This window comes from Capra hircus, chromosome 10, assembly GCF_001704415.2.
Source record: "Capra hircus breed San Clemente chromosome 10, ASM170441v1, whole genome shotgun sequence".
Classification (NCBI taxonomy): domain Eukaryota; kingdom Metazoa; phylum Chordata; class Mammalia; order Artiodactyla; family Bovidae; genus Capra; species Capra hircus.
This window is the reverse complement of record NC_030817.1, coordinates 50,413,685-50,424,846: the sequence shown is the minus strand read 5'-3', so window position 1 is coordinate 50,424,846 and position 11,162 is coordinate 50,413,685. Positions and strand designations below refer to the sequence as shown.

The 11,162-nt window shown below is 50.1% G+C and overlaps 1 protein-coding gene across 2 annotated transcripts in view; it reads right to left on the bottom strand.

Moving 5' to 3' along the window:
• The window catches only part of CGNL1 (cingulin like 1), a 172,975-nt gene continuing 163,632 nt past the window's right edge, over window positions 1,820–11,162 (bottom strand). For both annotated transcript variants that reach the window (XM_018054268.1, XM_018054269.1), the window contains 5 exons: window positions 8,497–8,580; window positions 7,408–7,532; window positions 6,403–6,511; window positions 5,856–6,019; window positions 1,820–4,791 (listed from right to left, as the gene is read on the bottom strand). In XM_018054268.1, the coding sequence (XP_017909757.1) occupies window positions 4,656–4,791; window positions 5,856–6,019; window positions 6,403–6,511; window positions 7,408–7,532; window positions 8,497–8,580 (618 nt within the window). In that variant the 3' untranslated portion in view covers window positions 1,820–4,655. The remainder of the gene's footprint in view (window positions 4,792–5,855; window positions 6,020–6,402; window positions 6,512–7,407; window positions 7,533–8,496; window positions 8,581–11,162) is intronic.

Here is an 11,162-nt window from a genome sequence, read left to right as displayed (position 1 = left end):
GCTTCTGTCTTTCCTTTTCTCCTTTGCTTTTCGCTTCTCTTTTTTTCCACAGCTATTTGTAAGGCCTCCCCAGACAGCCATTTTGCTTTTTTGCATTTCTTTTCCATGGGGATGGTCTTGCTCCCTGTCTCCTGTACAATGTCACGAACCTCCGTCCATAGTTCATCAGGCACTCTATCTATCAGATCTAGTCTCTTAAATCTATTTCTCACTTCCACTGTATAATCATAAGGGATTTGATTTAGGTCATATCAGAATGGTCTAATGGTTTTCCCTACTTTCTTCAATTTAAGAAGAAATAGAATAAGTATTCTTGTTGAATGTCTCTTGGAAGGGCACTGCCAGTCTTTCCAGCTTTAACGAAGCCAGCATGGGGCACACACTCATCCCATGCTCTGCTAGCTGAGGCAGGTCAGGCCTCAGGTCACACATATGTATGCCCACCATGATTTTCAGTGCAGGTCTGAGAGCAGAACACGTCTGCCTATCCCTCCACCAAGCCTGGAATTTCTGGACTCAGGGCTGTTTGGCTGCTGATTGGAACTTGCTGTCGAGGCATTTTCTCCTGTTCTTTGAAAGTTTAGAGCAGAAAGCTTTCTGGTTGATGACCTTCTTCCTAAAGACAGAACCGCTGTAGCCATCCACAAGTTGGAAAGAAGGAATGTTGAGAATGTGGGAGGAGCTGCAAGTCCAAAAGGACTTACTCTCTTTGGCTCTGAGGTCCTGAGTCACACACACCCCTCCCACAGGCCAAACCTAACAGGTAACCTCTCAGGGTCTCTTATTCCCACCAGGAGGACCCTAGCAGAGAGGCCAAAGAGATTACAGTTTCAAAAGCAACTAGTGCCAAAAGGGTGTCTTTTACCTACCTATAAATGACAAAATTATACCCCAATAATTCTGATGCTGAAAAAAAAAAGGCAAACAATTTATGCAAAAACTTCAAGGACTTTTTAAAATTAGAAATCCCCATTAATATCTGAGATGCTCTGTTTAGTTAGAACAGAGAGAGTCAAGGGCTTCAGGATAGGTGGATGGGCAGGCATCACTGGGGGTGCTGAGGAGACAGTGGGCACAGCTCTGGGCAGGAAGCAGCAGTTGCCTGTGACGGCACAAAGGGTTTATTGAAGAAACTCTACCGGGGGAAGCAGTGCCAGGAGAACCTGCCAGGCCTGCTGAAGGGCCCCGAGGAACAGCATCGGGAAGCCCTGGTCACTTTGGGAACTGGAGGAGGTACAGCCACCTGAGAGGCACCGCAGCCAGAAACGCTGCACGGAGGAGGGAGTGGCAAGCACAGCAACACTGACCTCACTTGCTTCCCCCAGCTGACCGCCGGGGGGGAGCCCCCTGGCCTGCAGGGCTCAGCCTCCAGAGGACAGGGCAGAGCACAGCTCTGAGAGCAGAGGAGCGCAGTGTAGGTCCCTTCCACGCAGAAGTGACTCGTTTCATATAAAAGGGCTGTCAGCCTGCTGTAGATCAAGTGAGATGATGTACACACAGCGATCGCAGGAGAACCTACCACAGTTCAGGAACGAGGAATAAACAGCGGGTGCCTGTTCATCCTCAGTTAGCAACACACTTCTCCTTGTGCCATTTTCTGGAACTGGGCCATCTGGATTTTTCAGACCATCACAGCAATCCAGGTACATTTAATCCTCTGTGTTCCCCCCTCACCCCCTCCCACCCAACTCCCAGCCTGGAATGCCCCAAGTTCCTCTACCTTGAGTACTTTCCAGCCATTCAGCTGGGCTGTTCTTGGCCAATAGGGAGCCAAGATCTGGAGAAAACAAGGGAGTCAAAATAACGGGAGAGTCAAGACTCCTGTTGGGCAATATCGTTTATTGAAAGGCAAACTCGCTTTCTCCAGGAGTTCACCTACAGGAGGCAGCTGCCAAGATAATTTCCTCTGTGTGACAAACCAAGGCCATCAAACCAGACCCGCAAGCAGAAACCCAACCCAATAAGCCTATCGGCATCGTCGGATGACACTCAGAAGCAGGAAGAAAATTATAAAGCTATACGATGATTGTCTCCTCAGCACAGCATTTGGCCACAAACTTGTTTATTAAATAAAATATTTTTTTTTCTTTTTAAACTAGCTAAAGGAAATATTCTTGAGTTAGTTCTTAACAAACAGAAAAAAACATATATGTGTACATAAAATCAAAGAACGATAGCATGCCAGAGTTGGCAAGGACCTTGAGCCCTGGTCCTCAATTCATCCTGCATAGCTTGTTGCTCTGAACACACGTCTCGAGGTCATCCCATCAAGGTCACTGGGCTAAGATGAGCCGGGACTTGAAGACATCTGTCTCAGCTCCGAGGCTGGTGCTCCTTCCAGCTCAGCATCCTGCAAGCATCCGGCTCCCTGCCAGCCCTGTCACAGTGCAGAAGGGCGAGCTGGTCGCCATGGGTAGTGTCCCACCTCCAGGGTGAAGATGCAGGACTTCCGAATGGTGAACTCTGTTCTCTTTCCACAGACAGTGTGCTTCTTGCAGACTGCCTCGTGGCTACCGGAAGGAACTGGCCAGAATGAGAGGCGGTAACTTCCTCACAAACCAAGACACAAGCTGACGGGCTCCCAAGGTTCTTGGGCCCCAACCTTTTCCATCTCCAGTCTGTAGGAATGAGGAGTGGGAACACTGCTGGGCAAATACCTAACAGCGGTGGAAGCAGCGGGGAACTCACGCCGTGCGAGAGTCGAAGGACTGCTCCGGGTTCCAGTGAGCCAGTCCACCCACCACAGGCTTGCTGCGGCCCCAGAGGACGGAGGGGCCCTGGGGCGCGTCCGGAGAGGCTCTGCTGTGTTCATCAGCGTGCCTGCTGTCTGTCGCCCTCCCCATGACAGCACTCCAGGAAGGTAGGGACTGTGAGCCTCTGCGTTCCCTGCTGTGTTCCCAGTGCCAGAGGCTGGGGTATCGTGGATGTCCAATAAGTATCTGCTAAACGAATGAATGGTTAAAGGGAGGCATGTCTCCATACTCCAGATAAGTAAGCAGAGGCAAGAGGCAGAGCTAGAGGAAGGCTTCGCACTTCTGCTCTGGGGGCCTCACCCACAGGGGGTGATGACACCTACCCACGCATTGGGGTGACCACTCTGAATCCTGATGCCTGGGCTCTGTGACCTGGGCTCGGCAGGGCACTGAGAGCCCCTTGCTCCCTCCTTCCCCCCACGGCACCTGTCAGGGCGTGCCGGGGCCACACGCTTCTCACGTTCTAGGATGCGTCGAGACACTGTGAGGCAGCCAAACGCATACAACTTGCAGGGTACCCTCCCTGGCCATGGGCCTGACCAGCTGTGATTGGACCTGGCCGCTGGGTGTGCCTGGGGACCGCCACAGGAAGCCCAGGAGTAAGTGCCGGATACCCTGCAGGCTCCCAATGCCTTCCTAAAATTCCATCCCAGGGACCTGGCCTCACCCAGACCTCACCCAGTCCCAGTTACCCCTGCTTCGGTTGGCCCCTATCCCTCGTCCCAGAAGTGGGAAGGATTCTTCCAGTTTGTACAGATATTTCTCTCACTTCTGCTTCTTCTCTCCCTCTCCTGACATAAACCTGGGATCCTGCTCAACCCGCCTCTTCTCTACACATCCCCCAGCTTTCAAGAACTTCTCCTCCTCCTTCCTACCTACACCCCTACACACCTGCTCATCTCCCCTCCTTTCCTCCTTCCCCATCACCTGCCTGCACATCACCTGCCTCTTCCTCAAGTCTAAGTCCATGAACCTGCTCCCCAAACCCGCCCAGTGCCCACCCACCAACATCTGGTCCAGGGGCCTCAAGAGTATAGATTGCAGACCTTCTCTGGGAAGGGGAAGGAAGGAACCAATAAGAAATGAGAGGAAGGCTCCAGCCTCCAGAAACCACATCATTTGTGGAAAAACCTTACATACAAGTCTCCCCACTCTACCTGCGCAAAAGAAATGGCTATTAGTGACCGGAATCAACTCAGTGTGGTTCAGAAATCATAACAAACTTCTAGATAAAATAAGCAACCAAGGACCACAGATGCAAGTAACCTCAGACTTACCCTCCCCTCCTTCCTTCAGGGAGTTTTTCACTAAGACCACCTGAACTTCTTTTCTCAGGATTAACTGTCCCTCTTCCCCTCAACAATTCCTTTTTCCAACTCTGAGGTCCAGAGTGGTCTTTATTCTACCTTCTCCTTCTTGCCTCTGGCTCCATAATATTTAAAAATCTAGCTTTGTATTTTTAAAAATAATACTCAATAGACACATGTGAACTTTACAAACAAGCCACCCCATGAAACCTCTGCAACATTCCAAAATGGAACAGCAGCAGTCTAGGAGAAGGTCTGATTTAAAATACGTACAGTCTACACATCATCCTCTCCCCAACACCAGGGCTACTGAATAGGAACCAGCCTTTGGACCCTTTCTCTTGACAGGGGGACGTGGGGGAGGATCAGCAATGCAGATGGCGTGGCAGACAGCTGTGCAGAGTGGGGCTCCATCCTGCCAAGTGGCCGTGGGCATCGCAACGCATACCCTGCAAGAGCTGCTGCCCAAGCCACCAGAGCTGTGCTACCACAGAGATCCTAGGACAACGTGATGTCAAGAGGAGAAGCCTGGTCTGCAAAGGGGAGGCGATGGCGCTCCCTCTCACGCCTCCCACTGCAGCCCCTGGAAGTGGGCTCAGATCTGACTGATGACGGTGCTGTCCTTGGGGAAGGTGTAGCTCAGTGGCGCCTCATAGAGGCTCCCCCCATCCGTGCTGAGGTCGTCGTCGTCGTCCACATCATCCAGCACTTTGCTTGGCAGCTTCTTAAGTCTGTAAAACAACAGGAGGCATGTTTCCTGGCTCTGGACTGAGGCTCACTTCAGATCTAGAGGTGAAGGGGTTCAAGGTGCCTGTCTCTCCACCCCAATGGGTGGCACATGAGCATGTACAGCAACAGGGAGCAAACTGCCCACCTGGTGGCACGGGAGGCTATTGCTGACAGAGAGCTGGGCAGGGCTGGCTCAAGGTCAGTAGTCCTGATTTTCCCTCCTGCCTCAAGCTCCCACGTGGCTTGGCAGGGGCCAACTGTAAATTCCATCTTAATGTTAAATTTTATCATCCTGTGCACCATGGGTAGTTTGCACCAATTTTTTTAATACTGCATTTTGATTAAGATTTTTGGTGCCCCCTTATATATTGCCTCCTAATGCCAACCTGGGGCTGGATTCTTGATAGACATGCCGTGTTTACAGGATTCTCAACAGGCTCTTCTGTGCATTTATGAGAGAAGTGCCTGGGCAGCTGGCAAGAAGCCTCCGGTCACCATCAGCCTCCAGGAAAAGCCCAGCTTTATGAACGAGGATGAACATAAACTCACCCCTCACTCCAATGCCCTAAGCTGTGACCCTGAGGCAAGGAAAGCAATGTTCCCCCACTCCCCATTAAACCCCTATCCTTCTGCTGTGCCCAGGGAGCTTAAGAGAGCAGCTCTTTCCAGAAACCAGGCTTGGGATATCCTAGTCCTCCTGAGAACAGGAACCCACAGCTTCATCTCCTTTCTCCCTAACCCAAGCAACCTAAGGGCTGGCCCAGGAACTCCTCTCTACAGGGTGGTGTGAGCCGGTGTGATCTGTTCTGAGCCTCCGTTTCCCTTTTCGGACGGCAAGGATAACACCTGCCTGCTGACACCGGGCAATGGTATGAGGATGACACACGTGATGCCTACTGAGTGCATGGGGTGAATGGAGTGGATGCAGCCACTGGCATCTCTAGGACGGGATGACCCCAAAGTGGCCGCAGTGGCCGGAGATGACAGGAGAGGCTCTGAAGGCCTCGTGCTCCCCTCAAACATTGGGGCTGTCACAGCCCCTGGGGGCATCGACACACTTGCCCACCTCAAGTCCTTCTTCATGGAGTTGAGCTGGCCCTGCAGCTGCTCATTCACGTCCATCTGCTCCTCCAGCTCCCTCTGTAGCTTCTTCTTTGAACTTTCCAGCCTGTCGATTTCCTCCTCAGCCTCCTCCACCTGTCGCTTCATTGCCTTCAAGCGCAAGCTCAACTGCAAGGGTTGGGTGGGGGGGGGCAGAGTCAGGGGAAGGGCAGGCTGTGAGCTAGCGGGTCGCCCAGCGCAGCAAGAAAAGGCCAGTGGTCCAGACCCCTTCTCTTCAAGCGACAAGATACGGCAAAGTGGGAAACAGGCCTCATGCGAAAGTGGAGGCAAGACTCTAAGACAGAAAATCCCACTTTTTCAAAGCCAAGTTCAGGGTCTGAAGTTTGCTGAAGTGGGCTTTAAAGGCCCCATTCCATGCCGTAAGGGGTGGAGTGGAAAGAGAAGACTCGGTCCACTCAACTTCACCACTTGTCCATCCTCTGAGCCCTCCCCTCTGTCTGGCTTCCCTAGCCCACATTAAATCTCAAAAGAATTCGCAGAGGGTCCTCTACCTGGTCCTTCTGATCAGTCAGTGACAGGTGCTCATCGTCCACCTGCATCACCAGCTCCTTCACCTTCCGCTCCAGCCGGCGGTTGCTCAGTTGGAGGCTGGCCCGGTCCCTGGAAGGGCAGAACAGAAGACAGTCTCGTTGCAGTCCCACAGCCAGCCAGCCCCCGGCTGCGTGGTAGACGTGGGCTTAGTTAGGGTGAGGGAGACTCACAACGTACAGGAGGAAAGCGCTGCACAATGGACAGATGAGGCAACAGGGGCTCTGAGAGGGGAGTGACTGCCTGAGGCTGCAGAGCCTGAGAGAGGCTGAGCTGGGGTCAGACCTGCCCTGAGTTCTCCCAGTACCAGGCTTCACTTGGTAAGGCAGAGATTCACAGACTGCCAGGCTGTCAGTGTTTGGGGTGTACTGCCCTGACCCAGTCCCTAAAGTCTCACTGAAAATGGATAATGTAAAGTGCTCTACACACACATACACACAGAGACACACACAACTCCTAGGAAGGTGAGGGGCCGTTAGTAAGAGTTGAGGAGCTGGCCCTTGGGCCCTGGTCCAAGGACAAGCTGCAGAAGATCATGGGGCAGGAGAGGGTGTGGTCGTTCCTGTGGCCAGCTCTGGCAGACGGCCACTTGGCCTCTGCTCGGATACACCCAGCCCCTTGAGCAAGTCAGCCCCCTTTCATCTAATTCAGCTCTCACTCATTCACTTACGAGGCAGCCTGCCTTATTTAAGGCGGGGAGAAAGGAACAACCAAGAGCTGAGCAGCGGGGGTCCCAGGTCTTAGTCCTGCTGCAACAATATCCTTCCAGGCTACCTTCCTCAAGTGACTTACTTGGTGGGCCTCAATTTTCTCATCTACAAACTGGAAACTCTTTTCCAGCAAGGCTGCATTTGCCCTGCCTTCCTCCCAGGCTGAGGAGGATGGGCAGAGATACAGGGGTAAAGCACTCTGTAACGTGATGCCCGGTGCCCAGCAGGGCCTGTGCACCAGGGCTGGAGCCGGCTCACCTCTCCTCGCTCTCCAGACGGTCCTCCAGCTCTGCGATCCTGGCCTCCATCTGCACCACCAGGCCCTCTTTGCTGGACCTGTAGGAACCTTCCAGGTGGATAATCCGGCTCTTTAAGTCCTTGTTCTGGAATCAGACAGGGAGACCATGAGGGGCTGTGTCTACCACACCCTCTGCGTGGAGCAGAGGGCGGGCAAGTGTGTGGTCAGTCATTGGGGTAAGCCTGTTTTTCATCTTCAGATGAGTGGTGCTGGAAGACCTGGGGATGTTTCCAGGAAAAAGATTTGCACTCGTGTCCTGACAAGCCAAAAGAAGGGGTTCTATCACATTCCTTATAAGCCTGAGTGAAATCTCTGGCATGTCCTAAGACTCCTGGATAACAGACAAATGATCCTGACCTTGGCCTTTTGTAAACCTACTGGTATGGAACAAGAGAAATAGGCTCCTTCAAAAATATCATATGTCATATTCAGTGAAGACCTTACATGAATGGCATGTTAAAGACACAATGATTCATGTAAGATTTGTTACCAACACGTGCACTGGATGTGGTTTTTGTTTTTTGGACAAAAAACAAAAGGACACTGGTTTTTGGTTTTTGGCTTTTAAAATTTATTTGGCTACAACAGGTCTTAGTTTAGTTGCAGTACACAGGATCTTTGATCTTTAGCTGTGGCATGCAAACTCTTAGTTCCAGCATACAGGATCTAGTTCCCTAACCAAGCATCGAACCCGGGGCCCTTGCACTGGGAGTGAGGCACCTTAGCCACTGGACTGCCAGGGAAGTCTCAACACTTTATTTTTCTCTTTTCATTTGATTTAGCCTTCTTTAGGGTCTAGAAAACAACACTTGCAATTCTACTTCTCTGCAGCTGCTAAACTTACAAGCACATTTAAAATTACTGGGAAAAAAATAAAAATAAAATTACTGGGAATAACCTTTCTGGAAAAGGCCTTAGAAAAACCTCTACCTCTCAAATGAGTTATGCTCCAGAGTTCTTGGGCGTGCTGTGCAAAGAAGGCTCAGCCACGGGGCTCTAGTCCAAAGCCACGAGGAGGGTCGGGGGCTCATGGGGCCAGCTGCCCTCACCTGTCTCTCCAGAGAAATCTTGTCACACTCCAAGTCTTGCTTCATGGCTCGCTCCTGAAGCAGCTCATTCCGCATCTGCTCCATCTGCACCACGGAGAGCAAAAGCCCAGAGGTCAGCAGGGTGGTTCCTGTAGCCTTTGTGCTGAAATGGTTCCCAGGTACCAATTCCAACAACCAGGTCAGCTCTTTTTCGTGACAGGGGTCCCCTATCTTCTCCTCTTAAATACTGGAGCTGTTTTTTTAGATATTCTTGAGTTCTCAATGATTGCAATGATAATGATACAAATAACAATAATAGTTACAGTTAACCGTGCCATTATAGGTTGAATTGTGTCCCCTCCAAAAAAGATATATTAAAGTCCTAACCCCAAGAACCACAGATGCGACCTTAGTTAGAAGTATGATCTTCACAGAAGTAATCAAGTTAAAAACTGAGGTCATTAGGGTGACCTCTAATCAAGTATAACCCAGGTCCATGTTAAAAGGGGAAATTTGAATGCAGAGACAGACATGCACAGAGGAAAGACAGAGACACAGGGTGGAGTGAGGCATCTACAAGGCAAGGAGTACCAAAGCTCATCCGCAAAATGCCGGAAGAAAGGAAGTGCTCTCCTACAGGTCTGGAGGGAACGTGGCCTCAGACTTCTGGCCTCCAGAACTTAAGAAAACACACTTTTGTTGCTCCAGGCCACCTACTTTACGGTACTTGGTTACAGCAGCCCTTGAGAGCTGCTACCCCTGCTCAGCACTCCAAGCGCACTTATCCTATGATATTCCTAGGTTATATGCACAACCCTACGACGTACATACTAGCATCTCTGCTCAGGACATCAGGGCTTGGAGAAGCTAACCGACTTGGGTGGTGATCAACTGCCCCAGCTTGCCCAGGACTGAGGATATGCTCAGGACGTGTGACTCTGAATGCTAAAACTGGAGGAGTTCCGGGCAAACTGGGGCAAGTCAGTCACCCAGCTTGCCAGGCATCAACACAACCAGAAACGGGTAGCCAGGACTGCCTGGAGCTCCTGACTGCTACATTACAAGTTCAAGCTTCGGCAGAGGCTTCCACAGCCAGCATGTCTCAGACATTGCAAGATTCCTCCCTTTTTAAGCCAGGATCAGAGGTCAGCAAGAACACTCCAGGTGCCCTGGCAAAGCCTAAGCCTTCCCGAGGATTTCTCCTATATTAATAGGAAATGAACCTCACAGAGCAGCATCTGGTAAGAAATCCCATTGCTGCCTGTGGGTATCTCCATGCCCCACCCCCAGAATGCCTTCAGCAACAGTGAAAAATGCTCTTCAGAAGCAGAGGCCCCATAGTCTTTTCCCAGGACCATCCAGCAGAGGGCGGAATGGAAAAGCCCAGAGAACTAAGAAAGTGAGCCAGGAAAATAAAACTGTCTGTTCCTTCTTTGCCTTTAGGTTCAAGGCAAAGGAGAAAAGGCAAGATATACCCATTTGAATGCAGAGTTCCAAAGAGCAGCAAGGAGAGATAAGAAAGCCTTCCTCAGTGATCAATGCAAAGAAATAAAGGAAAACAATAGAATGGGAAAGACTAGAGATCTCTTCAAGAAAATCAGAAATACAAAGGCAATAACACTTCATGCAAAGATGGGCACAACAAAGGAAAGAAATGGTATGGACCTAACAGAAGCAGAAGACATTAAAAAGAGGTGGCAAGAATACACAGAAGAACTGTACAAAAAAGATCTTTATGACCAGGATAATCACGATAGTATGATCACTCACCTAAAGCCAGACATCCTGGAATGCAAAGTCAAGCTAGCCTTAGGAAGCATCGCTAAGAACAAAGCCAGTGGAGGTGATGGAATTCCAGTTGAGTTATTTCAAATCTTAAAAGATGATGCTGTGAAAGTGCTGCACTCAATATGCCAGCAAATTTGGAAAACTCAGCAGTGGTCACAGGACTGGAAAAGGTCAGTTTTCATTCCAGTCCCAAAGAAGGGCAATGCCAAAGAATGTTCAAACTACCGCACAATTGCACTCATCTCACATGCTAGTAAAGTAATGCTCAAAATCCTCCAAGCCAGGCTTCAACAGTACATGAATACATGAACCGTGAACTTCCAGATGTTCAAGCTGGATTTAGAAAAGGCAGAGGAACCAAAGATCAAATTGGTAACATCTGTTGGATCATCAAAAAAGCAAGAGGGTTCCAGAAAAACATCTACTTCTGCTTTATTGACTACACCAAAGCCTTTGGCTGTGTGGATCACAACAAACTGTGGAAAATTCTTCAAAAGATGGGAGTATCAGACCACCTGACCTGCCTCCTGAGAAATCTGTATGCAGGTTAAGAAGCAACAGTTAAAAATGGACATGAAACAACAGACTGGTTCCAAATCAGGAAAGGAGTACATCAAGGCTGTACTATTACTCTGCTTATTTAACTTATATTCAGAGTACATCATGCAAAATGCCGGCTGGATGAAGCACAAGCTGGAATCAAGACTGCCAGGAGAAATATAAGATATGCAGATGACACCACCCTTATGGCAGAAAGTGAAGAACTAAAGAGCCTCTTGATGAATGTGAAAGAGGAGAGTGAAAAAGATGGCTTAAAACTCAACATTCAGAAAACTAAGATCATGACATCTGGTCCCATCATTTCATGGGAAATAGATGGGGAAACAATGGAAACAGTG